This window comes from Pelophylax lessonae, assembly GCF_965119305.1.
Source record: "Pelophylax lessonae genome assembly, chromosome: 10".
NCBI classification, from domain to species: Eukaryota; Metazoa; Chordata; class Amphibia; order Anura; family Ranidae; genus Pelophylax; species Pelophylax lessonae.
This window is the reverse complement of record NC_138777.1, coordinates 17,770,672-17,797,492: the sequence shown is the minus strand read 5'-3', so window position 1 is coordinate 17,797,492 and position 26,821 is coordinate 17,770,672. Positions and strand designations below refer to the sequence as shown.

The following is a 26,821-nucleotide window of genomic DNA, read 5'->3' as shown; positions in this document are numbered from 1 at the left end:
GAGATCACCAGAGTAGCGTTATGTGCTTACTGGTTTCCTTAAAGTCAATCCCTGGTTTACAACCTCTTAGAAGGGTCTTGAGTACAGGATCATGGGAGTAAAGCCCCGTACACACGTACTGATTGTCGGCCGTCTTTTGTCCAGTGCTGTCCTGTCGGTTGAAAAGTGCTAAAGACTGCACATGAATTTTGTCGGCCAACAACAGCCGACTGCAGAAGTGATGTTATGTGATGGTTAACTTTCCGTGTTTTTTTTCTTCTCTGAGCATGCCCAGTCTTGCTAATCTGCTGTTTGTTGGCCGAATTACTGTACTGACTGGCGAACAATCGGCCGTTCTGGTGACGGCCAACAAAAATTTTAAAGTCTGCACGCCAGATTCTGTTCGGCCGAAAAGTCGCAGTCGGTTGTCGGAAGCATCATACTAACAAGCCGACAATCGGCGATCGGACGGTGGCCGAATATTTACGGCCGACAATCGCTACATGTGTACGGGCCTTTAGTCTAGCCCTTAAATGCTATATCCTCTGAGCTGAAAATTAAGCTGCTGATATATTGAAGACCATGTTGTTCTCTGAGGGACAAGAGAGCTGACGACACAAGTGCACTCTCTTTTGTTCTACAAGTTTCACAATAAAGTCAAAATATATAAAAAACTAAAACATTTTTAAAGATTCAAAGTAGGGAATGGTCAGGGTGTTGTTGTTGTGGTCTAGGTCCCCTTTAAGATTTGCCTTCGCTTTTTTGTCCTATACACAGTAAATGAAAGGAAATATTTTCAAAGTGAGAGGTATTCTTCTCTTTGACAGTTATCACTGCAACAAGTGTCCCCATGAGAAGAATTCCCCTCTGGTCCTATCTTGGTGGCAATTCAACATTTTGGCTTTCCCATCCCCTTACTGTATTGGAGACAAAGATGACCAGAATAAATAAAGAGGGTGAGCCTCCCTATTGGAGACAGAAAGCAATAAAAACCTGAGATTCTAAACCTTTTAATAGCCTCTCCGCAACTAAAAAAAAGTGCTGGCGTAGGATACACTTGAAAGAAAAGATAACCGAGGACAGGACAAGGTACAAAATACGTCAAATGGGGATTCCACTTGAAGTTACACAAAGGCCCCATTCTTACTAAATAGTAGAGGTCCATTTACTAATAAGCTACAAAGAAACCATTTAGAAGATTTCAACTCATGGTTTTGTGATATCTACCATCTACATAACCAGAATTTTACTCTGACCCAAATCCTTACCTGTAATTAATAACTCATGGTAGGGATTCAAACTTTTTCCTATTGCCAAATAGTTGATCTTGCATGTGTACTTCGCATCATCCTCTTTAAACTTCACTGATTGTTTGTTTTTTAAATATCATTGGAACAGGCTTCCCCATTGGAAGATTTCCCCTCTAGTAAAAATTTCCTATCACTGTCAGTCCCGGACACATGGGTCACCAGGACTAAAAATAGTAGATATCCTCCACCTGCGCACTCTGGATAAAACTCAACAATATTTATAGTGTCAATTAACACATGTGTACAAGAAATAATACATTTGTGAAATTTACAAATCACTGTTGATAAAATTATGACAAAATTTGCGACAAAATTATATAAATAACATATGTAGATCAGCTGGTTGTAAGGCATAATAAGCCTGAGATATAGTGAAAGACAAAATCAAAACCGTGCTCCAATTACAAATCAAAAAACAACTAGTATAAGGGAATGTCCATACATAACCACTAAGTGCTCCAAATAGTGCAATAAGGTGATGTAGAGATCTTCTCAAGTGGCTCCACACAGCAAAAAGTGGGTTGTGCTATATTCCACCACCGTCAGATAAATTTCCTACTCACCAGACACAGACATTTAGAATGCATAATGGATCACTGAGAGGAGTTCCTCTCACAGAAAAATTGATGTGACCCCCTGATGATGTAAGACGTTGCTGACGAAACACGTTGGGTGGGATCTACATGACGTCACTTCTGCCATCTTTGGAACGCAGGTGGAATGCAAATCGGCATCCCTGCCATGTTAACAAGTCTACTTTGATCTGCAACATTAGTAAGTGTTTTTACTAGTGAGCAACCAAAAAATGCTAGACCATGAAGGGTTTTTGTCTTTTCCCCTAACAATATGGTACACCACTCTGGAGATATCATCTGACTGGTTTGGAGTGCTACCGGGGAACATCTTTTTCTATGAGAGGAACTCCTCTCAGTGATCCATTATGCATTCTAAATGTCTGTGTCTGGTGAGTAGGAAATTTATCTGACGGTGGTGGAAGATAGCCCAACCCACTTTTTGCTGTGTGGAGCCCCTTGAGAAGATCTCTACATCACCTTATTGCTCTATTTGGAGCATTTGGTGGTTATGTATGGACATTCCCTTAGGCTCCTTTCACACGGCCGCTCCGTGTGAAAGGTCCGCTGCGGGACTTTTTTTTTTTTTTTTCCACGGAGCGGATGACATTTCTGTCATCCGCTCCGTGTGCCCGCATATCACCCCATCCTTTTGCGGATGATATGCGGACATAATGTAAGTATATGGCACTGCGGATGTCAGCGGATGACACCACTGACATCCGATTTTCCTTCCTTTCCGTTTTTTACACGGAAGGAAAAATGGGGTTCTGTTCCATTCGTAAAAACGGAACAGAACTGAAAGGAGGAAAATCGGGTGTCAGCGGATGGTATTCCGCTGACACCCGCAGTGCCATTCACTTACATTATGTCCGCAAATTATCCGCAAACGGATGGGATGATTTGCGGACACACGGAGCGGCCGTGTGAAAGGAGCCTTATACTAGTTGTTTTTTTTTATTTTTAAAGGGAGCGTGGTTTTAATTTGGTCTTTCACCAGGACAAATAGAGTTGATAATCTTCCTATCAGAAAGGCAGAAATAAAAACCTTAAATTGTAGCCCTTTAATACCTCATCCAAAATTAAAAACAAAAAAAACGTTTTGGCCCAGGATAAACGCTTAAAAGAAAATGAATCAAAGTACAGGACAAGGTACAAGGTATGTCAACTGGGGATCCTACTTGACGTCACCCGAGATTCTTACACTTTGTTCAGTTTTCAATAGGGTATTAAAGTGTTAGAATCTCGGGTGACATCAAGTAGGATCCCCAGTTGACATAAGTTTTACCTAGCCCTGTCCTTGGATATCTTTCCTTTCAAGTGTATCCTAGGCCAGCACTTTGTTCAGTTTTCAATATTGTATTAAAGTGCTGGCCTAGGATACACTTGAAAGAAAAAAGATATCCAAGGACAGGGCTAGGTAAAACTTATGTCAACTGGGGATCCTACTTGACGTCACTTGAGATTCTAACCCTTAAATACCCTATCCAAAACTGAAAAAAGCTGGTCTAGGCTACACTTGACAGAAAAAATATTCAAGGATAGGACAAGGTACAACTTATGTCAACTGGGGATCGCACTTGAAGTTCCAAGACCCAACATGTGAAAGACACTGCCAGAGAAGTTCTTACACAATGGTCCCACTCTTCCAAATCAGTGGTTTTGTGTTGGCAAAAGGTCTACATAACTAGAATTTTACTCTGCCCCAACTCTTACCTGTGATTAACGCCTCATAGCAAGGCTTTAAAATTTTTCCTATTTCAGAGTAGGCGACCTTGCAGGTATACTTCACGCCGTGATCCTCTTTAACCTCTGCCGTGAACGTCAAAGAGCTGGATGACTTGAGCACATTACCCTCTTGCGGTACATCTTTGGTTTCTGTATGCGTATATCTTGTGTCTTGTATCTTCCTATCTTTATATATAACTTTTTTTCCTTTCAGCCAAGTAAACATTAAAGGTCCTGGTTCACATTTATTGATATCACAAGTCAGAGTCACCTCTTCCCCGTGTTTTAGACATTGTGGGCCCATAATGTGAGCCGTGAAAAAATCTATAAAAAGAGAGAAAGGAAACTTAGAATATACAATGCACAATAAATCACACCACCTTAGTTATGTGAAACAGTCTCATAAATATTGGGAGCTGTATTCACACAGAAGTGCCATCAAGTGCAGGGATGGGGGGAAGAGGGTTAGAACAACAAGGTGTGCTACACACGTCCAGTGTATCTTGAAAACGTTTTTTGAGAAGTTTGTAGTACGTCCAGTGCCCACAATTAGTTAACCATTAATAGGTTTTTAGAAAATTTGAAGCTTGCTTTTTTTAAATTTTTTTATAAAATGCTTACAAGAAATGGGGGAAGGGGTAGGGGGAGTTGTTCCTGGGACAAGAAGGCACAGACGGTAGAGAAAAAAAAAAAAACCTTGTCAGAAGTTCTAACCCTTTTTCACTCCAGTCCAAAATGTGGTATAAAATTAATTATTGTTTTTTTTTTCATACACGCAGTGGCTCAGTGGTTAGCACTTCTGCCTAGAAGCACTGGGGTCATCGTTTTGAATCCCAACCACTGCACTACCTGTCTGGAGTGTGCATGTTCTCCCAGTGCCAGACCCCAGACGATGTTTTTGAGGACGAAACGCGTCCGTTTTCCTGTCATTGCATTTTGACCTTTCATGCTGGATGATGTTATAGGCACTTGTTACTTGGATATGATGTAAGTTTTCTACCTTTTACAATAAAATTGGAAGATACAGTTTTACACTATGTGGAGGCTTTCTTTATCTTTATGGTATAAAGCAGGCATGTCCAACCTGCGGCCCGGGGGCCACATGGGGCCCGGAACCCCAGGCAATGCGGCCCACTGCCCCCTGACAATTTTTTATTTCTTTTTCTGGGGAGGAAGGAAGTCAGGTCGGGGGCATGGCCACAGCGGCTTCCAACTAATGGTAGGCAGAGGCTGCCTTGGAGGGGGGGGGGGGATGTGAGCATGTGCAGGGTTTCTGACTCCTACCACCATGACCACTTCAAATCACTGAAGTGGTCATGGTGGTTAGAGTGTTCCTTTAATATCTCTCAGAAGAAGTAAACCTCCGTATACTGATTCCATTTAATTTGATCATCCTCTAGTTGTGTTAAATTAGTGCGGGGGGGGGGGGGGTGCGGCCACGCGGGAAGGGTGCGGCGGCATTTGATTACTTATATACCTTAACTATAGTATATATTTAATATGCGGCCCGAGAAAATTTCTCTACACTCAATGTGGCCCAGAGAAGCCAAAAGGTTGGACACCCATGGTATAAAGCATTGTACGATACGACTCTGAATGGCGGTCCTATCCTGGAATTACGTTTGGAAACCTCAAGAGCAGCCTTCAAACACCATCTTTGGGTACATTCAAGTGTGGGTGACTCAGTGCTGATGGCATCTGAGTCCACACTACTCTGGTAAGCAGTTATTTTTATAGAGTGCTGGACGTTTACACACAATTGAAGCACGGATGGTGGCACGATCCATTTTTATTACAGTCTCTGCACCAGGACTTTCATTCTTCATTTTGTGGACTTTACAATTACTATATGGACTTTACTGTCACTATCACTTAATATTGGCATATTTGCACTTTATGTCTTATTAGATATTTGCTCTTTGATATTTTTATATTTAGTTTAGCGCTGCACTTTTTATTATATATATTTATTGCAATGTTTTGTCAATTGTAGTGTGAGCAGCTGTAGATGCAATTTGAATTAGCGCAGTATTTGCACATATAGTGTACACAGTTCTCCCTGTGCCTGCATGGGTTTCCTCCCACACTCCGACATGCCGGTAGGTTAATTGGCTCCTGTCTAAATTGGCCCTACTATGTGTATGTATGAATGTGAATTAGGAATCTTAGATTGTAAGCTCCTTGAGGGCAGGGGGCTGATGTGAATGTACAATGTATACAGTGCTGTGAAAAAGTATTTGCCCTTTACCTGATTTTTTTATTTTTTTGCGTATTTGTCACACTTAAATGATTCAGATCATCAAACATATTTTAACCACTTAAGCCCCAGCCCTATTTCTGACACTTTTTGTTTACAAGTTAAAACTAGTATTTTTTCCTAGAAAACTACTTAGAACCCCCAAACATTATATATATTTTTTTAGCAAAGACTCTGGAGAATAGAATGTCGGTCATTGCAAAATTTTTTGTCACACGGTATTTGCGCAGCGGTCTTTAAAACGCCATTTTTTTGGGAAAAAATTTGAAAAATCACATTTCACTGCATTTAAAAAAATACTAAACAGTAAAGTTAGCCCATTTTTTTTTTTTTTATATTGTGAAAGATGATGTCAGGCCAAGTAAATAGATACCCAACATGTTATGGTTTAAAATTGCGCCCCCCCGTGGGATGGCGACAAACTACGGTCAATAGAGATCTCAATCTGCGACGCTTTAAAATTATTTAACGGTTACCAGTTTAGAATTAGAGTGTAGCTCTTTTTTTTTAATTATTGCCCACGCTCTGGCGATCGCGGCGATACCTCACATGTGGGGTTTGAACAGCGATTTCATTCGCGGCTCGACTTACGCATACGTTTTTTTTCATGCGCGAGCTAACGGTGATGGGGGCGGCTACATTTTTTTTTTTCTATTTATTTTTTATTTTTTTTAAACTTTATTACAGTTTTTAAAAAAAAATCTGATCACTTTTATTGCTGTCACAAGCAATGTAAACATCCCTTGTGACACCAATATGTAGTGACAGGTACACTTTATGGAGGGATCGAGGGTCTAAAAGACCCCAAACCCCTCCACTACACTTCCCTGTATGCAAAACGCCGAAAACTGCATTTTTGCATACAGCCGTTTTTCAAAACTGCCGCCTTTTGCAGCACAGTAACCCGGAAGTGACGTCATGGTTACGTCATCGGAGACCCGATCGATGCCGTTTCCGGCATTATCGGGACTCCATCCAGCCGGCGGATGCGCCGGCTGGGTGCTCGGGGCTCCCGGTGGGACGGGAGCCCCGAGCAAAGCCACGGAAGGCAGCGGGAGGGGGGTGGGGGACGTCCCCTCCCGCCCCCCCCCGGGTAACGATCGAGCGGCTCCCGAGCCGCATCGGTCATTACAGACGGAAAGCCGACCGTCGGCTTCAAACCACGGTACCGGGATGGTGCCTCTAGCTAGAGGCATCATCCCGGTATAAGCCCGCAAAGTCGCAAAACCCCGCAATAATACACAAAGATAAACCAAGTTAATACAAATTGCGTTTTTTAAATTATGATTTCATTTGTGGAGGAAAAAGGATGTCCAAAGCTTCCTAGCGCTATGTGAAAATGTAAATGCCCCCATCCCCCCCCCCCTCCCCCAGCTAAATTATGAATGAACTGTGGTTAACCAATTTATTTATTTATTTTTTTTTTTTTATAAATAGAAGCTGTCTGACAAAGTAATTGCTCCCCTATACCTAATAACTTGTTGTGCCACCCTTGGCAGTAACAACTTCTATCAAGCGTTTGTGATAACTGGCAATGTGTCTTTTAGATCGCTGTGGAGGAATTTTGGTCCATTCTTTTTTGCAGAATAGTTTTAATTCAGCCACACTGGAGGGTTTTCCAGCATGAACGGACTGTTTAAGATCATGCCACAGCATCTCAATTGGATTTAAGTCCAGACTTTAACTAGGCCACTCCAAAACCTTCATTTTGTCTTTCTTGAGCCATTCAGAGGTTTGAGCAGCTTTTTTCCTTTAATAAATGAAACCATCATTTAAAAACGGCATTTTGTGTTTACTCTGGTTATTTTTGTGTAATATTAAAATTTGCTCTGAATTTGATCTGAATCATTTAGGCTAAGTTCACATGTAGGCTTTTTGGGGCGTTTTTGGGGAGTTTTTCTGCTCTAGGATCAACTCAAAAAACGCCCAACAAGACAAATCTCATTCATTTCAATGGCCCCTGTTCACATCTGAGCGTTTTGACATTTTAAGCAAAACGCCCAACGCTCAAAAAAGTAAAGGAAAAGGAATTGGCAGCACTCCAGGTTGAGTCAAAATCCAGATTTATTGACTGGACATCCAAATTATGACAATCCTGACAAGGTAGACGCGTTTCACACACTGACTGTGTGCTTAATCATTACCTCAAAAAAGTACATGAGCTTCTTTTTGGGCAGATTACAGGCATTTTTATTTTTTTCCATTGGTTACTAGTCAACCTAAAAACGCCTGCACAAAAACGCCTGTAAAAAAGCCTGTAAAACGCCTGAAAAAACGCCCATAAAAACGCTTGTAAATAGCAACGCCAAGATGACGATTTTACAGCGATTTTTACCGCGATTTACAGGCGTTTTTTGATTGAATAGAGATCAATGAAAAACGCCTGTAATCTGCCCAAAAAGAAGCTCATGTACTTTTTTGAGCGTTGGGCATTTTGCTCACAGCGTCAAAACGCTCAGATGTGAACAGGGGCCATTGAAATGAATAGGATTTGTCTTGTTGGGCGTTTTGAGAGCTGATCCTAGAGCAGAAAAACTCCCCAAAAACGCCCCAAAACGCCTACATGTGAACGGAGCCTAAGTGTGACAAATATGCAAAAAAAAAAAATCAGCAAATACTCTTTCACAGAACTGTATTTGTAAAGCGATGCATAAATTGCCGCCGCTATAGAAGTACCTGTAATAAACAAATAAAAGTAAATATCTCTCCAACTTACCACCTTTGATGTTCAGTTTCTGGCATTTAGTAAGAGCAGTTTTTAGAGCAGCGTGATTTACTTCTATGAGAAGTTCGGCCTCTTTATGGTCCTTTTTGTCGGGGGTTATACTTGTAGAACAAAGACAATTATACGAAATAATTGAAAAGTTTGGTGTGAGAGGTTTTCCATACATCTCCTTAAGAAATCTGTCTCCTTCTCCTTTCTCAGCGTGATCTACGGTATCATGCTTCTCATTCTTTGGTGGCGGGTATTTCCAGGAACCGATTTCTTCCCGTTTATCACCTCTCTCCAGGTAAGCATGGATCTCAATGTTTCTCGGTTTGAAACCTGACACCATCCAGGACAGATTGGAGGTCTTCCCATGAACCAGGTCATCTGTTCCGACAATGTCCACAATCTTTGGTGATACTACCAGGGGAGAAATTAAGGATTTGGTAAGATGATTCTAAAGGGCAATTGCAATATGACCAATGGTTTTCAACTTACAAGAGGTTAGGGGGCTTCAACTGCAGCCCATGATATCAACACAGGCACATAATGTTGAGCATATGTAATATTAGAAAAGACTGTCAGAGACTGCAAACATGCTAGAAAAAATGATGGACAGAGACTGTGGACATTCTACAGGTTTGGTTGGAGACCAGAATACACTGGACTGGGGACATGTTACATGACCTTCGTAGGGATCACTACAACTGCCCCTAAAATATCAATCCTTCTGTCAGAGGGACTCTTTGGTTCTAAGGGCTGAACAACAAGTGCTAAATGGCTGCATGTTGGGCATCAGAAGTCTTTACAGATCTCACATCAAGAATGGTGGGTTCCATGAGTGCTGCTTGTCTTAACTTTTTTTTTTTTTTTTGTCTTTCATGGTTATAAGAGTATATACTGTATGTATCATGTACATACACAAAGTGATTGTAAAAGGAATCTTTTTGTTTTAATAAAAATAACAACCATTTACCTGCTCTGTGCAATGAAATTGCACAGAGCGGCCCCAAACCTCCTTATCTTGTGTCCCCTGGCGGCGCTGCTGGCTCCTCCTCCCTGTCCAGTGCCCCCACAGGAAACAGCTTCTCATGGGGGCACTCGTGTATGCTCACTCCCGAGCCCCACTGCTACATCCATTGACACAGACAGCGGGACTTGGCCCCTCCCCCAGCTCCCTAGTCACTGGCTTTGATTGACAGCACTGGGAGCCAATGGCTCCTGGTGCCCTAGCAAAGCCAGTGAGATCAGTAAGTGAGGGGAGAGAGAAGCTTCAGATGTGCACAGTGCTGGATCGAATGAGGGCTCAGGTACATAAAAGAGGGGAGTGAGGGACAACATTCAATGCCAAAACATTTTTTACCTTAATGCAAACAATGCATTAGGGTAAAAAAATGTTTAGGCTTTAGAACCACTTTAAGCATTATTGCACTTGCAGAACATCAAATAGACATCAGTGAAACATTTACAAATAAGGATGAAAAACCCATTACTGTATCAGAACATGTCTTGACTAGGGACAAGCTCCTGGCTTCGCCTGGATGAATTTAGCTTGTTCAGCCGTTCATCTAAATGGCAGACCTTTAGCCCATTTTGGCGGGAGTTGAACTTCATATATAGTTGCAGGGTTTTCTCTCTACTATATACTGTACAGTATAATAGCTCCCTGACAGTGTTAATAGTTGTTAAGGAAGCAGCAGGTACCCCAGCTGCGTTCTTAGCAACCAGTGATGTCACCAGACCCCATTCATATGCTGGCCGTGTAAACAAAATGGCGGGGATAGTTTAGGAAAAAAAAACATTCCCCTATAATTGATATCAAGCCTGGAAGGGTCTGGTATGTAATTTTACAGAGGACCCCAAACTTTTTTTTTGTGTGAAATTTAACATTTATAGCAGACTCTGGTATAGATGAAGGGATCCCCAACTGTTGGTTTACAAGAAGCTAAACGGCTGGGAGCTGTTGTTTACCAGCATTTTTTCTTTTTTTTTTGTAAATGTCGCTGTAGTAGGTTGTATACATGGCACAGATGTGCCACTTCACAGACAGGATAAGGACATCCCCCAGATAGATTGTTTCACTGTTTTGCTGCCAGAGCCATTTTTGCATTTTTTGCACACATTTAAAAAATTATTTAACCTGAAGATTACATAAAATCCCCAAACATTATATATTTTCTGAAAGCAGACACCATGGAGAAAAAATAATCGGTAATTCCTATGTTTTATGCCACATGATATTAGAGCAATGGTTTTAGAAGCACAACATTTCAGTACAAAATACACTAAAGTTACTTTTAGGGCAAACAAACGCAATATTTTATACATGTAGCACTGCCCCTTAGAGCAGTGGTCCTCAACCCTGGTCCTCAGGGCCCACTAACAGGCCAGGTTTGCAAGATAACTGAAATCCATCCCAGGTGATATAATTTGCTGCTCAGTGAATGCAGCACTCTATCCTGCATCTCCCCAAGATAATACTTAAAATCTGGCCTGTTAGTATGCCCTGAGGACCGGAGTTTAGGATCACTGCCCTAGAGGACTGCTGAGAATTACACTTCTTGGGTCCCCTGGGTTACCATTAGCAACTGACAATAGATAAAACGGCATTAAAAGTTCTTGGCTCAGTCAATGATCAGTCCAGGGGATGTTGTTTTTGTGATTTTATTTAGAACTGGGATAGGAGAAGGGATGAGTGGGATACTCCAACTAGTAACTATGCACAATTCTGAGGACAAGTGACTGTAGAATGCGGCAAGGCCACTGCGTCACCTTGCCACTAAAGTGAAGATAAGATTACTGATCTCGTATTGAATATTCTCTTCAGGGTTAACAACTAGGCACCCCCTTTACTCTCACTGCCTGTGTGCTGACACCCGTCCGCTGACTCTAGCCACTGGAGTGGTCCCCTTCTTTGGCAGACCCTTTAGCAAGCTCCCCTGTACTCGTGGACACTGTTTTTCCAGGAGTTGCTCTGCCTTCACCTCCACAGTCAGCTTCCACTGGACCTCTGGGTTCAGCCACACTTCCTGGTCCACTAGGCCGACTACCTGTGACCACCATCCACAGCAAACAGGAGGAGAGACAGCCGTCACCCTCCTTCTGGGACCTAGCTTCCCGCCCAAAGACCCCCTACCATATGTGCTCCTGGCTTTTATACCCTATCCCAGGATGCACCTCGCTCTGTGCAAACCCACTGAGACAGTACAAAAGCCTGTGCATCATTGGCCAGGTTTCCTTCACTGTCCAACAATCCTCCTCATTGGATACAGTGGGGACACTCCCTCAGCCCACATGAATCGCACATCGAGCACATCCAGCAGGCCTAACTACCGATCGGGTTCTACTCATAAGCAGATAGAGCGACTAAATTTTACCTGCTAGCACCTACTTAGGAGAATGCTACATACACATAAAAAGTTTTCTCAAAAAAGGGAAAAACAACCAGTTTGCATAATAAATATAAAACCATTCATTGCAAAGTCATAAGGTCCAATCATAAGAATAATAAAAATGAGGATTTTAAACTATAAGATAGTATGTAACTTTGAATATCGAATTTTGAATATAGTGTGGGGGCCATTCAATGGAATCAATTCCTTCATCCTCCAGGAACTGGCTGCATACTCTCCCCACATGAGGCCAGGCATTGTCATGCACCAGGAGGAACCCAGGACCCACTGCACCAGTGTGGGGTCTGGCAATGGGTCCAAGGATTTCATTCCAATACCTAATGGCAGTTAGGGTGCCATTGTCTAGCCTGTAGAGGTCTGTGCATCCTTCCATGTATATGCCTCCCCAGACCATCACTGACCCACCACCAAACCGGTCAAGCTTAGCAATTTAATAGTCAGCATAACTTTCTCCACGGCTTCTCCAGACTCTTTCACGTCTGTCACATGTGCTCAGGGTGAACCTGCTTTCATCTGTGAAAAGCACAAGGGAGCCAGTGGCGGACCTGCCAATTCTTGTGTTCAATGGCAAATGCCAATCAAACTCTACGGTGCTGGGCAGTGAGCACAGGGACCACTAGTGGATGGCAGGCCTTCAGGCCACCCTCGTAAAATCTGTTTCTGCTTGTTTGGTCAGAGACATTCACACCATTGGCCTGCTGAAGGTAATGTTGTAGGGCTCTGGCAGTGCTCATCCTTTTCCTCCTTGCACAAAGGAGCAGATACCGGTCCTGCTGATGGGTTAAGGACCTTCTACGGCCCTGTCAGCTCTCCTAGAGTAACTGCCTGTCTCCTGGAATCTCCTCCATGCTCCTCAGACTGTGCTGGGAGACACAGCAAACCTTCTGGCAATGGCACATATTGATGTGCCGTCCTGGAGGAGTTGGACTGCCTGTGCAACCTCTATAGGGTCCAGGTATCGCCTCATGCTACCAGTAGTGACACTGACCCTAGCCAAATGCAAAACTAGTGAAAAACAGTCAGAAAAGAGGAGTAGGGAAAAAAATTTCAGTGGCCTCCACCTGTAAATCCATTTCTGTTTTGAAGGTTGTCTCATTGTTGCCCATCCAGTGCAGCTGTTGTTAATTTCATTAACACCAAAGCAGCTGAAACTGATTAGCAACCCCCTCTGCTACTTAACTGACCAGATCAATAGTCCAGGAGTTCAATTGACTTGATGCTATACTCCGATTTAAAAGTGTTCCCTTAATTTTTTGAGCAGTGTATATTTTCTATAGGCAAGTCTTTAATAGGCTCTACATGTCATCAGTTTAGAGCTAATTGAGCATAACTGACCTAGAATTACTGCTTTCACTTTGGCATGTGCAGCAATATGAAACATGTGTAGCGCAATTGGCGTTCTCTAGCGTAGGCACCCTGGACACGTGCAGTTGCATTCATACGTGCGTAATGTGATGCATTTCTAATGGTTCTCTTTAATGAGACATCATTTTTTTTATGGTTTCTCTTTAACTACTTCCCACCCACCGTATAGTGAAATGATAGATGGGTGGGAGCACTCTAGTTCTGGGAGGACGTCATATAACATCTTTCCATTCTCGGCGCGCAGCACAGCAATTGGTGGTGTGCCGTGTCCCTGGGCACATCACTGATCACGGTATCAGACAGTGATCATGGTAAAGTGCCAATGACTTAGTAAAGAGCCTATGACTTAGGCGGTTTACCATGTGATCAGCAGTGTCCAATCAAAGCTGGTCACATCGTAACCAGAAAGTGCTGTTTATGGCAGCAGACCAGGCTAGTGTGAATGGAACCTAAAAATTTAAAATAAAATAGAACCAACACAAAACCGATATAGATTACCTATAAAAATGAGAATGTTACTTACATTTTTTGAAATACAGAGATAGAACTGTGAGCAATATCCCAACTGCCAAAATTACAAAGAATATTATTATTCCAAGAAGATGACTGCTTATAGGTGGCTCTGTAATGACAAAAAAGAAAGACCATCAGTCAAGGTTGTGTAGATGAATATTCACAGTTACCTTAAGTGGTTCTTAAGGCAGAACATTTTTTTTTCCTTAATGCATTCTCTTTATGAAGGTAAAAAAACTTCTGAGCACAGGATTTTCCCCCACCCCCCCCTTATATTTACTTGACCTCAATCTCGATCCAGAGCTGTGCCTGAGAGCAGTGGCTCTCTCCTCTCTCTCCCTCCTCACATAGTGAGGCAGCAGCGGGAGCCATTCGTTCTCACTGCTGTCAAAAAACTCTGTGACAAGGGTGTGTGTGTGTGGGGGGGAGCATGGCTCAGGATTGAGACCTCAGGTGTGCCACAATAGAAAGCGGCTTCCTATGGTGACACAAGAGAAGGAGTGGAGAAGGAAGTGGGGAAGGGTACCTGACAAAACAGGCACTATTCTCCCCCTCCCCCCTGAAGGGGGCCAAATGTGGCACTGGATGGGGGGGAGGAAGCAAATGAGCAGAAGTTCCACTTTTGAGTGGAACTCTGCTTTAAGAAAAAAAAAGGACCTTTTAACTACTGATAGTGGTCCCTGCAGCCCTCCTCTTGTAGTCATGTTTCTGGATTTACACAACAAAGAACAAATAATTTAAAAATTTAAAATAAAAATGAAAATATGTACTGGTGACATAAGTTTAATGCCGGAATTTATTATCTTGCTTAACCACTTAAGCCCAAAGCTCAAAGACCAGGGCCTATTTTGAGATTCAGCACTGCGTGATTTTAACAGACAATTGCGCGGTCGTGCGACGCTGTACCCAAATGAAATTGACGCCCTTTTTTTCCCCACAAATAGAGCTTTATTTTGGTTGTATTTGATCACCTGTGCGATTTTTACTTTTTGCGCTATAAACAAAAAAAGAGCAACAATTTTGAAAAAATAACAATTTCCTGACAGACTGCATGGCAGCATACGTTCGGGTAGGCCCTGCCTCCTCTCCTACCTCATAGGACCCCACTCCCATAAATCTTTGCTCCCTTTCAGCATCAGTGTTCCTTTTTTGTCCTCCTTAATCATACGATGTATGTTCCTACGTTTTCGGTCCTATATGCTGGAAGCAGGTTTGGGTTACGGAGCCTCCGCTAAGCCCTGGCTCTTAGCAGGGTATGGAGGGGGCAATAGAAGAGACCCCTCGCAGGAGCTTGGTGGTCCGGCCGAGAGAGCCCTGCTGTTGCGGGTGGCCCATCATTGCCCGAAGATATAGCTGGTGATGAGTCTCTGGACCCGTCCCTGCTCCGGTCAGGGTGGTAAGCCCTGTTATGGGACCCTTTTTCTTACTATGTTTGCCTGTGTATTTTGTTTCCTTGTTATGTTGGCCATGCTGCTTTTAAAAACTCCTTATTGTCATGCCTGTTTTGCGTTTTTTACTTTCTGCCCCGTTATGGTGTTCTTCTAGGGTCAACTAGGGTGTTTTCGGTATCTTTCTGGTTCTCGCTGCTCGCCTTTCCGGTTTCCAGCCGCGGCCGCAATCACGGCCGCCGCTTCCGGGTTGCGCCGTGTGTCTGCGCATGCCCAGTAGCGGCCGGGGGTTAGATTTGGCGCGCATGCGCGGGAGTGACGCGTGACGTCACTCGCGCATGCGCAGTATACCTCAGCGGCCGCAAGGCGGTCTATTTAAACTGCCTGCGCTGCCAGAGCTGGTGGGAAGGTCGGCATATGACAGCCTCCCCCAGTTTCTGGTCCTCTGGCTAAGGTAAGAAACTCTGATCAGTATAGTTAATGTATTTTGGCTATTTCTCAAGCTTTTTTTTTTAAAAGGTATGATGCTTAGCCTACTGTTTTATTTGTCTAGCCTGAAAGGAGACTACTGCCTTTATTTATAAGTATGGATGCATCGCCGCCCCCTAGTGGCCAGCCCGCTCATACAAGGTATGTGCTGGGTAGTTTAAGGGGTGGGGAGGCCTGGTATGTTATCAGCTTCTCGTCTCTTCTATGCTATGTTGTCTGTCTCCAGCTCTTCTAGGTCTGACCAGCAGCCCAGCACACGCAGCGAAGACAGACACTCTAAAGCGCATCACCGGCACTCCTCCTCTAGGTCCAGACGCAGCTGCCCCCATAGTAGGGGACGCGATGGCCAGTCTTCTTCAGTCAAACACCAGGACCACTCGGAGCGTCCGCACACTAAGAAGTGCTGGGGGTGTGGTACCCTAGTATCAGATGGCTCCTCTTTGTGTAAACCCTGTTATGCCAAAGCTACGGGTGAACGGGAGAGGTCGGACCAGCATATTGAGGAGGTTGTGCGCAGAGTCCTTAAAGACTCCCTGGCGGATCTACATAGACCAAGTACTTTTGCAGGGCCATCCCGCTCTCCTGAAAGAGATCTTCTGGTTCAAGATCCTTTTGAGTCTTCCCAGCCCAGCCATCCTTCTATTCTTCCATCAGAGTCTGAGTCCGATTCAGAAGACTCTGGTACAGGGTTTGAGTTTAACCTCGTCTCCCCTTTAGTTAAGGCAGTGAGAGAGGCCCTTGACTGGGAAGATCCTGCTGTCTTCTCCCCGAAGCAGAAATTTTTTTTCAAGCAGTTATGTAAAGAACGCTTGAACTTTCCCTTCCTTGAAGAGCTGGGGGACATAATCTCCGAAGAGTGGAGCAAAGTAGAAAGGAAGAATTCCATGACCACGAAAATGGCGAAGCTGTATCCGTTTAAACAGGATGAGGTGAAACATCTAGAGTCTCCCCCTAGTGTGGATGCCGCTGTGATGCGTCTTGTGAAGCACGTCACTCTTCCGATGGAGGATACAGTGTCGTTTAAGGATCCTCTGGATAGGAGGATTGATGCTGACCTTAAGCGAGCGTACCTTCCAGCCGGCATGGCCTGCAAGCCAGCTTTGGCCTTGGCTACTGTTTCAAAAGCCATGGAAGTTTGGATCATCGCCCTGGATGATACTCTTAAAGGAGTTTCGGAAGAAGTTCTTTGGAGCTCCCCGATTCAGGAGCTGAAGATGGCTGCGGGCTTCTTGGGGGAGGCATCTATAGACACCATTTGCCTTTTGGCCCGAGTTATGCTCTCTTCAGTCACGGCCAAATGTGCCCTTTGGCTTCGTCCTTGGGTTGCCGATGCTGCTTCGAAACAGGCATGGTGCCGGATTCCCTTTGAGGGTTCTTCCCTCTTTGGGAACAAATTGGATGCGACCATAACTTGAGCTAAGGGCGGAAGTCTGGGTTCCTCCCTCAGGATAAATGCCCAGGCGCTCAAAAGCGCCCCTTTTCAAAGAGACAGAACGTTAATCGTTCTAGGGAAGCGCGCAGCTACAGACCAGGCAAGTCCTACGGAAGAGGTTGGAAGTCAAGACAAACCACCTTCCAAAAAGGCACAAAAGGCACTTCGTCTGGTGACCGAGAGGCCACCAAATCCTTTTGAGGTTGGGCCCGTCCAGGCTTTCCCGGTAGGAGCCAGGTTGCTCCAATTTCGGGATGTCTGGGCGGCCTCGATCCAGGATCCCTGGGTTCTAAATATTGTGTCCCAAGGGCACTCTTGGGGGTTCAACAATGTTCCCAAACCCAGGTTCATCGCCACATCTCTTCCTCCTTCATCAGAAAAAAAGAAGGTTCTTCTTGGCTATCTAGACACCTTATTGGCTCAGCGAGCTGTTGTTCCAGTTCCCGAAGCGGAAAGAGGTCGGGGAGTCTATTTACCCCTCTTTCTTGTTCAGAAGAAGAACAGCACTTGGCGGCCTGTGATAGACCTCACGTACCTCAACAGATCGGTCCGTCGAGAAAGATTCAAGATGGAGTCCCTGGTCACGATCCAGCATTCGGTTCTTCCAGGAGACTGGCTAGCATCGATAGACCTGAAGGATGCGTATTTTCATGTGCCTGTGGTAAGAGAGTATCATCAGTTTCTCCGATTCGCTATCGGTCATGCTCACATGCAGTTTACATGTCTCTCCTTCGGGCTTTCAACATCGCCTCGAACATTTTTCAAGACCTTATTGGCAGTTGTAGCTCTCATCAGGACCAGAGGTATCAGGTTGCACCATTATCTGGACGACCTCCTTCTTCTGTCCCAGGACAGGTCTCAGCTACTTGTACATCTGGAGCAGGTGATACCTACTTTTCGAGAGTTTGGGTGGATCTTGAATCTCGAGAAGAGCCATCTGTTCCTAGGGGCATTGTTCAACACGGTGAAGTGCACCATCTCTCTGCCTGAAGAAAAAATCCCAGTGGTTCAACGCAGGGTGGCGTTCGCTCTAGCGGCCTTCCGTCTCACTGCCCGCCAGTGTTTGAAGGTAGTGGGAACTCTTGTGGCTACATCGCCCATGGTGAAATGGGCTCTGTGGAAGCTGAGACCCTTCCAGAGGGGTTTTCTACAGCAATGGACGTCAGAGAACATGTCTCAGGTTATTCACCTGACTCCATTCATGAAAGGGTGCCTTCCTTGGTGGTTACGCCGTGTAAATCTCACCAATTGCCACTCAATTGCCCCAATCACTTGGATCACGATAACCTCCGATGCCAGCAGTACCGGTTGGGGAGCCCACTGTCGCTTAGAAGTAGCACAAGGCAGGTGGAACTTTCCCGCTCAAGGAGTGGTGTCCAACATTCTGTAACTGCGAGCTGCCCTCAAAGCCCTTCAGGCTTTCCACCATCTGACTCAGGGAGCTTCAGTGCTACTCAGGATGGACAACACCACAGCAGTGGCATACGTCAAGAGGCAGGGAGGAACTCGCAGCATGTCTCTCCTTCAGGAAACGGAACCGATCATGTCGTGGGCCCAGCAACATCTGGCCAATCTTTCGGCAGTCTTTGTTCCGGGAGTGCTGAATGTGGAAGCAGACTTTCTGACCAGATACCAACTCGACAAAAACGAGTGGCCCTTCCATCAGGAGGTGTTCGATTGGGTTCTGTCTCTGGGAATATCGCCAGAAGTGGATCTTTTTGCGAGTCCACGCAACAAGAAGCTTCGGAAATACTATGCAAGGTTCAGGGATCCTCGAGCCTTCGGAGTGGATGCCCTCATGGACAGATGGAATTTCCAAACTGCTTATGCTTTTCCACCGGTGCCAATAGTTCTGCAATTCCTTCGGAGACTGAAGATGGAGGAGGTAGAAGTCATAGCGATAATTCCCTTCTGGCCGAACAGGCCCTGGTTTCCCCTGCTGTCCCTTCTCAGCTTCAGGGATCCAATCCCTCTACCTCTCAGGCCGGACCTTCTATCTCAGGGTCCTACTCTGCATCCATGCCCTGCGCGACTGCACCTCAAGGCTTGGTTCTTGAGAGGGGGAGGTTGGAGGCTCTCGGATGTCCAGAAGAGGTGATCCCTACTCTCATGAGTTCAAGAAGAGGTAGCACCAACAGGGTCTATGAGAGGATCTGGGCTAGGTTCATGAGTCATCAAGCCCAGGGGTCTGGTCCAGTAGACACACCTACTATTCAGCAAGTCCTGAGTTTCTTGCAGTCTGGTCTGGATCTCTCCCTTTCGATTAGTTCTCTCCGGGTGCAAGTCTCTGCCATCTCAGCCTTCACCGGAATTCCGTGGGCAAGACATCAACTGGTCCAACAGTTTTTCAAAGGCGCAGTCAGGCTCAGGCCTCAGAGAAAGCCGAGATTCCCAAAATGGGATCTCCCATTAGTTTTGGACTTCTTTACTTCTGCGGATGTTGCTTCCGTGTCAATCAAGGAGCTTACGCTGAAGACCGTATTTTTGGTGGCTATTACCTCTGCTAAAAGGGTCTCTGAAGTGCATAATCTAGGTTGCAAAGAGCCTTTTCTGACCTTATTTCAGGACAGAGTGGTCCTATGCTAGGATCAAAACCTAAAGTTACCTCTGTCTTCCATGAAAATTCTGAGATAGTTCTTCCCACCTTCAGAACCGATGAGGAATCTCCAGTCCATCCTCTAGATGTGGGCAACACTTTGAGTCAATATTTGGAGTCCACATCCTCCTTCCGCCAATCAGATTTTCTTTTTGTTCTCCTCCATGGGAAAAAGAGAGGAATGCGTGCCTCTTCTAGAGCGGTGGCTGCGTGGATTGTCCAGGCTATCCAATGGGCGTATAGAGCAAAGGGCTTGGCTCCTCCAGAGGCGATTACGGCTCATTCTACCAGAAGCATTGCTACGTCTTGGGCAGTCTCTAAACATGTTGCGCCTGATGTGATCTGCAGGGCAGCCTCCTGGTCATCTATCAACACTTTTCTTTCCCATTATTGTGTTGAACCTGCCGCATTATCTTCTGTTAATTTTGGCGTTCAAGTCTTGTGTCAGGAAGGCTCTGGCAGAGGATGAGTTAAACCCACAGCCTAATCCTGGCTCCACCCTTCTCATCAAGAAAGAGCACTATTTAAGCTGGATCAGCACACAGGTTCAGTGCTGCTTTGTCTTCAGCCTTGGATACCTGTTACCTGTTTACCTGCACTTGTTCCTAGTTCCAGACCCGGCTTGTCCTGACGATTCTCTGATCTCCACCTGCACCGACCTTGGCTTTTCCCGTGACCACTCTTCCTGTCTGCTCCTACTGGCTTATACGTTACCGATTGGCTCCTGACCCGGCTTGTCTTACTACGCTTCTGTCATTCCCAGATCCGTCCATCCTGCCTGGGAAGCCCCTCCTGTTATCCAGGAAATCCTGCTTCCAGCACCTGCTGCCTGCACAACACCCTGCTCATCGGACTTCTCTGGCAACCTTCACCAGTAGCCATCGTCCGCTTCAAGCAAAACTCCAGGCGCTCGTGCTACTCTACACTCGTGTCCCCTGTTTGCACTATCAGGGGTCCCGAGTCGGAGGCGCAAGGGAGGCCTTCCTCACAGTGTCAGGCTCATCTCCAGGTACGTGATATCTTGTCAGTTGACGGTGCCAATTAAAATTTTCTTTGTTCAGCATCTTCCCACCCGGGAGTGTATAGCAAGTTATTTCCCGAACGTATGCTGCCATGGAGTCTGTCAGGAAAACTGAAAATTGATATCAAAATACTTACCGTAATTTTCCTTTCCTGATGGACTCCATGGCAGCAGGAGTCCCCTCCCAATTCCTGAGTAGGCTAGTTACAGAACACTGATGCTGAAAGGGAGCAAAGATTTATGGGAGTGGGGTCCTATGAGGTAGGAGAGGAGGCGGGGCCTACCCGAACGTATGCTGCCATGGAGTCCATCAGGAAAGGAAAATTACAGTAAGTATTTGATATCAATTTTCCGTTATCTTTCACATTTTTTTATATGAAATTCCCCCAAAAAAATGTAAAAATCAAAATTTTTTAACATTTTAGGCCAATTTGTTTTCTGCTACATAGGTTTGGTAAAAAAAAAATCGCAATAAGCGAATTGGTTTGCGCAAAAGTTATTGCGTCTACTAACTACGGGAAAGATTTATGTCATTTTTATTGTTTTTTTTTTTTACTAGTAATGGCGGCGATCTGCGTTTTTTTTTTTTTTGCGGGAATGCGACATTGCGGCGGGTACCACTGACATTACTACAGTAATCAGTGCTATAAATATGCACTGTTACTGTAAAAATGACACTGGCAGGGAAGGGGTTAACTTTATTGGTGATCAGTGGGTTAAATGTATCTCTAGGGGCGTGATTCTAACTGTGGGGGGGAGTGACTTGTGATGTAACCACAGAGACTTACGATCCTACATAGCAGGATCTTATAGTCTCTGCAGTTACACCAGGGAGAATGACAGACGGCTTTGTTTACATCAGCCGCCTGCCTTTCTCCCTGTCCAGCGGGAGATCGCGAGTGACCGGCGGACATCGGAGCCGCCGGTCACTAGCGGGGGGATGTTAGTGAACGAGCGGGGGACGGGAACGCGCCTTCGGCGGCACGCGCTCGCCCCCTAGAGGCTTGTAGGCGAGCGACGTAGCCCTACGTCCTTTTGCCTGTAGGGGGCTGACTGCTGCAGTAAATAGTCGTGTGGCGGTCAGCACACGGTTAAATCGATAGAAATGTCCACCGAGCAAAAAACATTTTTTTAGTTTTAGATATAATATGATGGATTAGAAATCCTGTTGGGTTTTTACTGCTAATGCAGCTGCCCCTGCACTACATTACCCTCCCGCAGTGGTGTAGCGTGGGGGGTGCAGGGGGGGGCGGCCGCACCGGGCACAACATCTGGGGGGGCGCATTCACAGTGTCACTCTGTCTGTCTGACATACACAGTTCACACACTGTCTGCAGCTGCCTCCATCTTAAGGCTGGGAGATGTCCAGCGCGGCCGCCCTATAGCTGAAAATGGCGGGTCGGGGCTGGACTGTGCCTCACCTGTCCATTGGTGTAGGGTGGGGTGGCGTTGCAAGCCAAGCCCCGCCTATGCCGCCTCTCCTCACTGCTCAGTCAGTTTAGCAGCGAGTGAGTCAGCAGCCTGGCGCTGTCACAGAGTGGGTTTTTTTTTTTTAATCACCTGATTAGAGCCAGAGGCTCTAATAGGCTTCAAAAAAGGGTGGACCCAGGGCCCACCTATTGTGTGACTATAGCGAATGAAAATTCGCTATTGTCACACGGATCCTCCTCCTGGCCAATCAGGAAGCGGGTCCGAGACCCGCTTCCTGATTGGCCGAAAGGCGAACTCATGCCATTGGCCGAGGAGGAGGCGGGAGGACTCGAGGAGACGCGGGGAACTGAGGAGAAGCCGCCGCTGCAGGTAAGTCTCTCTGCATTGAAGAGGGCACGCTGGTCTGTCTGCATTGAAAAGGGGCACGCTGGTCTCTCTGCATTGAAAGGGGGCACGCTGGTCATTCTGCATTGAAAGGGGGCACGCTGGTCATTCTGCATTGAAAGGGGACACGCTGGTCTCTCTGCATTGAAAGGGGGCACGCTGGTCATTCTGCATTGAAAGGGGGCATGCTGGTCATTCTGCATTGAAAGGGGACACGCTGGTCTCTCTGCATTGAAAGGGGGCACACTGGTCATTCTGCATTGAAAGTGGGCACGCTGGTCATTCTGCATTGAAAGTGGGCACGCTGGTCATTCTGCATTGAAAGGGGGTACGCTGGTCACTCTGCATTGAAAGGGGGCACGCTGGTCACTCTGCATTGAAAGGGGGCACGCTGGTCTCTCTGCATTGAAAGGGGGCACACTGTTCTCTCTGCATTGAAAAGGGGCACGCTGGTCATTCTGCATTGAAAGGGGGCACGCTGGTCTCTCTGCATTGAAAGGGGGCACGCTGGTCATTCTGCATTGAAAGGGGGCACGCTGGTCTCTCTGCATTGAAAGGGGGCACGCTGGTCATTCAAACTTGTATTTAGATGCATTTTACTTTAATTACATCAGTATTTTCATAACAAACAATACATGTGCTTAGGGGGTAAGGGTTTCTTTAACTAATCTAGTGGAAGAGACTCGAGTGCTAAAATCCCGCGGGTTAGGGGGCGAAAATTACTTGCCTTGCCCCGGGTGCTGACAACCCACGCTACGCCACTGCCCTCCCGCCACCGATCTTCTACTGTGACAGCGAGCGCGGGATCTTGCTGTCACAATTTAAAAAAAACGTGCCTGTATGGGGCTCCGCCCACCCAGCGGCGCCATTCATTCACAGAGTTTTGTGAAAGAGAGAACTACAGGCACTGACATCCTTTGTGGTGCTGTCGGCTTGTAGTTCTGAGTGAACTACCACAGCACTACTGAGCACTCTAGGTAGCAGGAGCAGCCCATCCATTGGGAGTGCAGGGGTGCCCCCCCCCCATCCATGCGTCCGGCCCCCTAATCTACATGCAGGGCGCCGGACACATGGATTCCAATAGGGGATTTTTTTTTTTTTGAAGCACGTGATTAGAGCCAGAGGCTCTAATAGGCTTAAAAAAGGGTGGGCTTGGGGTGTAGAGCACTGCGCCCTGAGCCCACCCAGTTGTGTGACAATAGCGAATCAATATTTGCTATTATCACACTGACTCTTCTCCTACCCAATCAGGAAGAGGGTTGTGAGACCCCTTTCCCAATTGGCCAAAAGGAGAAGCGATATTACTGGCCAGTGGCCAGGAAGAGGCAGCAGAGACACGGCTGGAGGAGAAGGACAGTGGCTCAGCCATCCAGCACTCCCCGGCTCAGAGAGGAGGTAAGGAGGCATCATTCTTTTTTTTATTGTATTACTTACTTACTCATTTTGATGGCTGAGAAATGCTGGCCAGTTCAAAGAGGGAGCAGCAGGAGAAAATCAGAAGGATTATGTGTACTAAGCATGCCCTGTACACTTTAATTAAGTTTGTTTGCACGCTCAGTGTCCATAACTGATTAACCACTTCTGGACCAGAAGGATTTGCCCCCTTAATGACAAGGCCATTTTTTGCGATTTGGCACTGCGTTAATTTAATGGAAAAAATTGCACGGTCATGTGACGCTGTGCCCAAATAAAATCGATGTCATTTTTCCCCCACAAATAGAGCTTTCTTTTGGTTGTATTTGATCACCTCTGCGATTTTTGTTTTTTGCGCTATAAACAAAAAAGGAGCAAAAAATCCGGGGAAAAAAAACTATATTTTTCACTTTCTGCTATACAACATTCCCAAAAAAATTTAAAAATCAAATTGTTTTCATCTTTTTAGGCCAATTTGTATTCTGCTACATATTTTTGGTAAAAAAAATAAAATAAATCGCAATAAGCGTATTTTGATCGGTTTGCGCAAAAGTTATCGCTTCTACAAACTAGGGGAAAGATTTATGTAATTTTGATTTATTTATTTTTTCCTAGTAATGCCAGCGATCTGCGATTTTTGGCGGGACTGCAACATTGTGGCGGACAGATTGGACCCCTAACTGACATTTTTGACACTTTTGGGGAGACCAGTGACATTACTACAGTAATAAGTGCTAAAAATATGCACTGTTACTGTAATAATGACACTGGCAGGGAAGGGGTTAACCTAGTGGGTCATCAAAGGGTTAAATGTAAGCCCAGGGGAGTGTTTACTAACTGGGGGGGAAGGGACTTGTGAAATGATCATAGAGACCTGTGATCCTATATAGAAGGATCACAGGCGCTCTGTGATCATTTCAAAGAGAAGAACGGTCAGCTGTGTTTACAACAGCGGACCGTCCGTCTCTCTCAGTGCGGAGCGAACGCGGGTGGCCGGCGGCAATCGTGCCACCAGCCCCGTGCATCGGCATCCCCGCTGCCTAGTGGGGGCGGGAGCGCGCCGCTGGTGGCGCGTGCTCGCCCCCCAGCACCACGCGCGCAACCATGTAGTGCTATTTCGATCCGTGCAGCTGAGCCAGCCTGCCGCAGCGGTCGGCAAGTGGTTAAAGAATATTGCAGCTTGCCAGTCCCTACATGTGGTGGTTGCATTTGTGTTCTTCTCTCAGGTTAAATACAGTTTCTATAAGTACAGAAAAATTCCTGTTGATGCTTCTAGAAATCCAGCATCCTTGTAACTTTCTTTGCACTGAACTGAAATCCTAAATATTGTTATCAACCTTCCCAGCTATCTTTTGTGAACTACAAAACAATTCCCCTATATCTAATGGAGAGAAGGAGACAGGGGTGTTTGTAGTCCAAATCAGCAACCTAGAGAGACAATGCTGGTCCTCCATAGATACAGTACAGTGAATGAGCGTTGTTACTACAGGACAGTGTGTCACTTGCAGGATCACTAAGAGAAAATAAAATGGAGGAAGCCTGAAAAAATGTAAACTAGGGCAGCTATCACAACTAAGGACTAGTAAGCTGCAATGTATTACAATTTTTTGTTTTTTGGGTTTAGATATACTCTAATAGAAGATATGCTCTAATAGAGCCATATTAGATTTAACTGAACAATAAAAAAAAAAATGGAAATAAATTGGGCTCATACAAAGACCCTGGCATTTTTCATTGACCATGATGTTGAAGTATAATCAGTTACCTTTCACTTTAACAGTAAAACTCACGGCATGTTCACTCTCCAAGGATCTGTGACTGACAATGCAAGAATATTCGTCTCCATCTTCACGTATGTTCGATGGCCTCACAGACATCAGGCTGGTTACATTAAATGTCCCATCGTTGGCCTCTGTTGGCACACTGGTACAAGTCTCTCTATCCAAAGCCGACCTCTCAGAGGCACTGCGCTTCTCCCATCGAATTTTCACAGATTCTGGATAGAACTTTCGTACGTAACAAATAACAGATTGCTCGTTGCCAGGTGCAATTATGACTTCATAAGAAGACAAGGTGACCACTGGCCTCGCTGGGAAAATCAAATAGCCAAAATCAGCCATACTCATTGCACACATGCATCATAAGAAATGTAATGCAAGCAAGTAAAATCATACTGAGGCACATTATTGGACTTTATACAATTTAAATTATAAAAAAAAAAAAAGAAGTCCGGTTTCTGTAGAATGGAATTTCTTCCTCTCCATTGTGGCTGTGGATCTTGGGTCCTCTCTTGGTAAGGGGAGCTCCTTTCCTCATCTAATGCACACAGCGAAGGCACCCATGCAAAATGCCTTTGAGCCTTTGCATATTTATATATCTGGCTGGGACAGTAGGCTGGCTCTGTCAAATGACCACAGTGTAAGAAGCATGTAAATGTTCCTGTTCTTTGACAGCTGCTAGTCTCATTCCAGCATCCTGGTTTTGGTTATGATGCATCATTGTGTGTCTGTCCACCTGCAAGGTGATTGATGTGGCCAGTCTCTGAGTGGAGACCAAACCTGATTTAAGCCAGCCAAGCCTTCAGTCTCATACTTGTGATATTGCATTTGTAACATCTGGTTTAGCTTCCTTTTCTGTCCTGCTCTGCTGTCTGGAATTCCTCATTGATGTCCTTGAATTGGATATCGACTACTCTCTGAGCTCTGCCTGTCTTTAGACTACAGATTTGTCCCTGACTATTCTGAAACCTGCCTGCCTTGTATCTGGACTGTCATTGAAGCACTCTGCCTGTTGGCCAACTGCAAATAACTGTTTGCTGTGCTC

At 45.4% G+C, this 26,821-nt stretch overlaps 1 protein-coding gene across 2 annotated transcripts in view; it reads right to left on the bottom strand.

Annotated features, from left to right (window-relative positions):
- LOC309565853 (uncharacterized protein) overlaps positions 1 to 26,821 on the bottom strand; it is a 227,274-nt gene that overhangs the window by 4,618 nt on the left and 195,835 nt on the right. The window contains exons 3-6 of one of the 2 annotated variants that reach the window (XM_082270867.1): positions 25,764 to 26,087; positions 13,855 to 13,953; positions 8,563 to 8,973; positions 3,578 to 3,913 (exon numbers count right to left, since the gene is read on the bottom strand). In XM_082270867.1, coding sequence (XP_082126993.1) covers positions 3,578 to 3,913; positions 8,563 to 8,973; positions 13,855 to 13,953; positions 25,764 to 26,087 — 1,170 coding nt within the window. The remainder of the gene's footprint in view (positions 1 to 3,577; positions 3,914 to 8,562; positions 8,974 to 13,854; positions 13,954 to 25,763; positions 26,088 to 26,821) is intronic. The other variant, XM_082270868.1, reaches the window with a different exon arrangement.